This window comes from Pterocles gutturalis, unplaced genomic scaffold (assembly GCF_000699245.1).
Source record: "Pterocles gutturalis isolate BGI_N339 unplaced genomic scaffold, ASM69924v1 scaffold39174, whole genome shotgun sequence".
In the NCBI taxonomy this organism is placed as follows: domain Eukaryota; kingdom Metazoa; phylum Chordata; class Aves; order Pterocliformes; family Pteroclidae; genus Pterocles; species Pterocles gutturalis.
In genome coordinates, this window is record NW_010132013.1 from 1 (window position 1) to 324 (window position 324).

The window sequence follows — 324 nt, forward strand, 5'->3', positions numbered from 1 at the left end:
CATCCCGGTCACCTGGCAACCCCTCCCCGGCCGCTCCCTGCGCCCCTTCTGGGCCTGTCCCTGCTCTGGGCTCGCCTGCTCCCGCTCTGGGGGGATCTAGGGAAGGGTCGGGCCCTTGGGCACCTCAGCCGGGGGGCACTGGCGTTCGGGTGGATGGGTGGGGGGGTGTCGTCCCTCTTGTGCGGCTGACTGGGTTTTGTCTTTGCCCGTTTGTGTGTTTCCCTAGGTCTGACCCAGCTCAGCAACCTGCTCCCGGGGCCCCGGAGGGGGGAGCCCCTGGCGGGGGCCCCCCCGGGCCACCCCCTAACCTGAGCAGTAACCGCC

General features: G+C 71.0%; 1 protein-coding gene across 1 annotated transcript in view; it reads left to right on the forward strand.

The window, feature by feature from the left end:
• Positions 1-226: 226 nt before the first annotated feature.
• Positions 227-324, forward strand: part of VAMP1 (vesicle-associated membrane protein 1 (synaptobrevin 1)) — a gene marked incomplete at its 5' end in the record, with an annotated part of 2,302 nt that continues 2,204 nt past the window's right edge. The window contains one exon of the mRNA XM_010080784.1: positions 227-323. Within this exon, the coding sequence (XP_010079086.1) occupies positions 227-323 (97 nt within the window). The remainder of the gene's footprint in view (position 324) is intronic.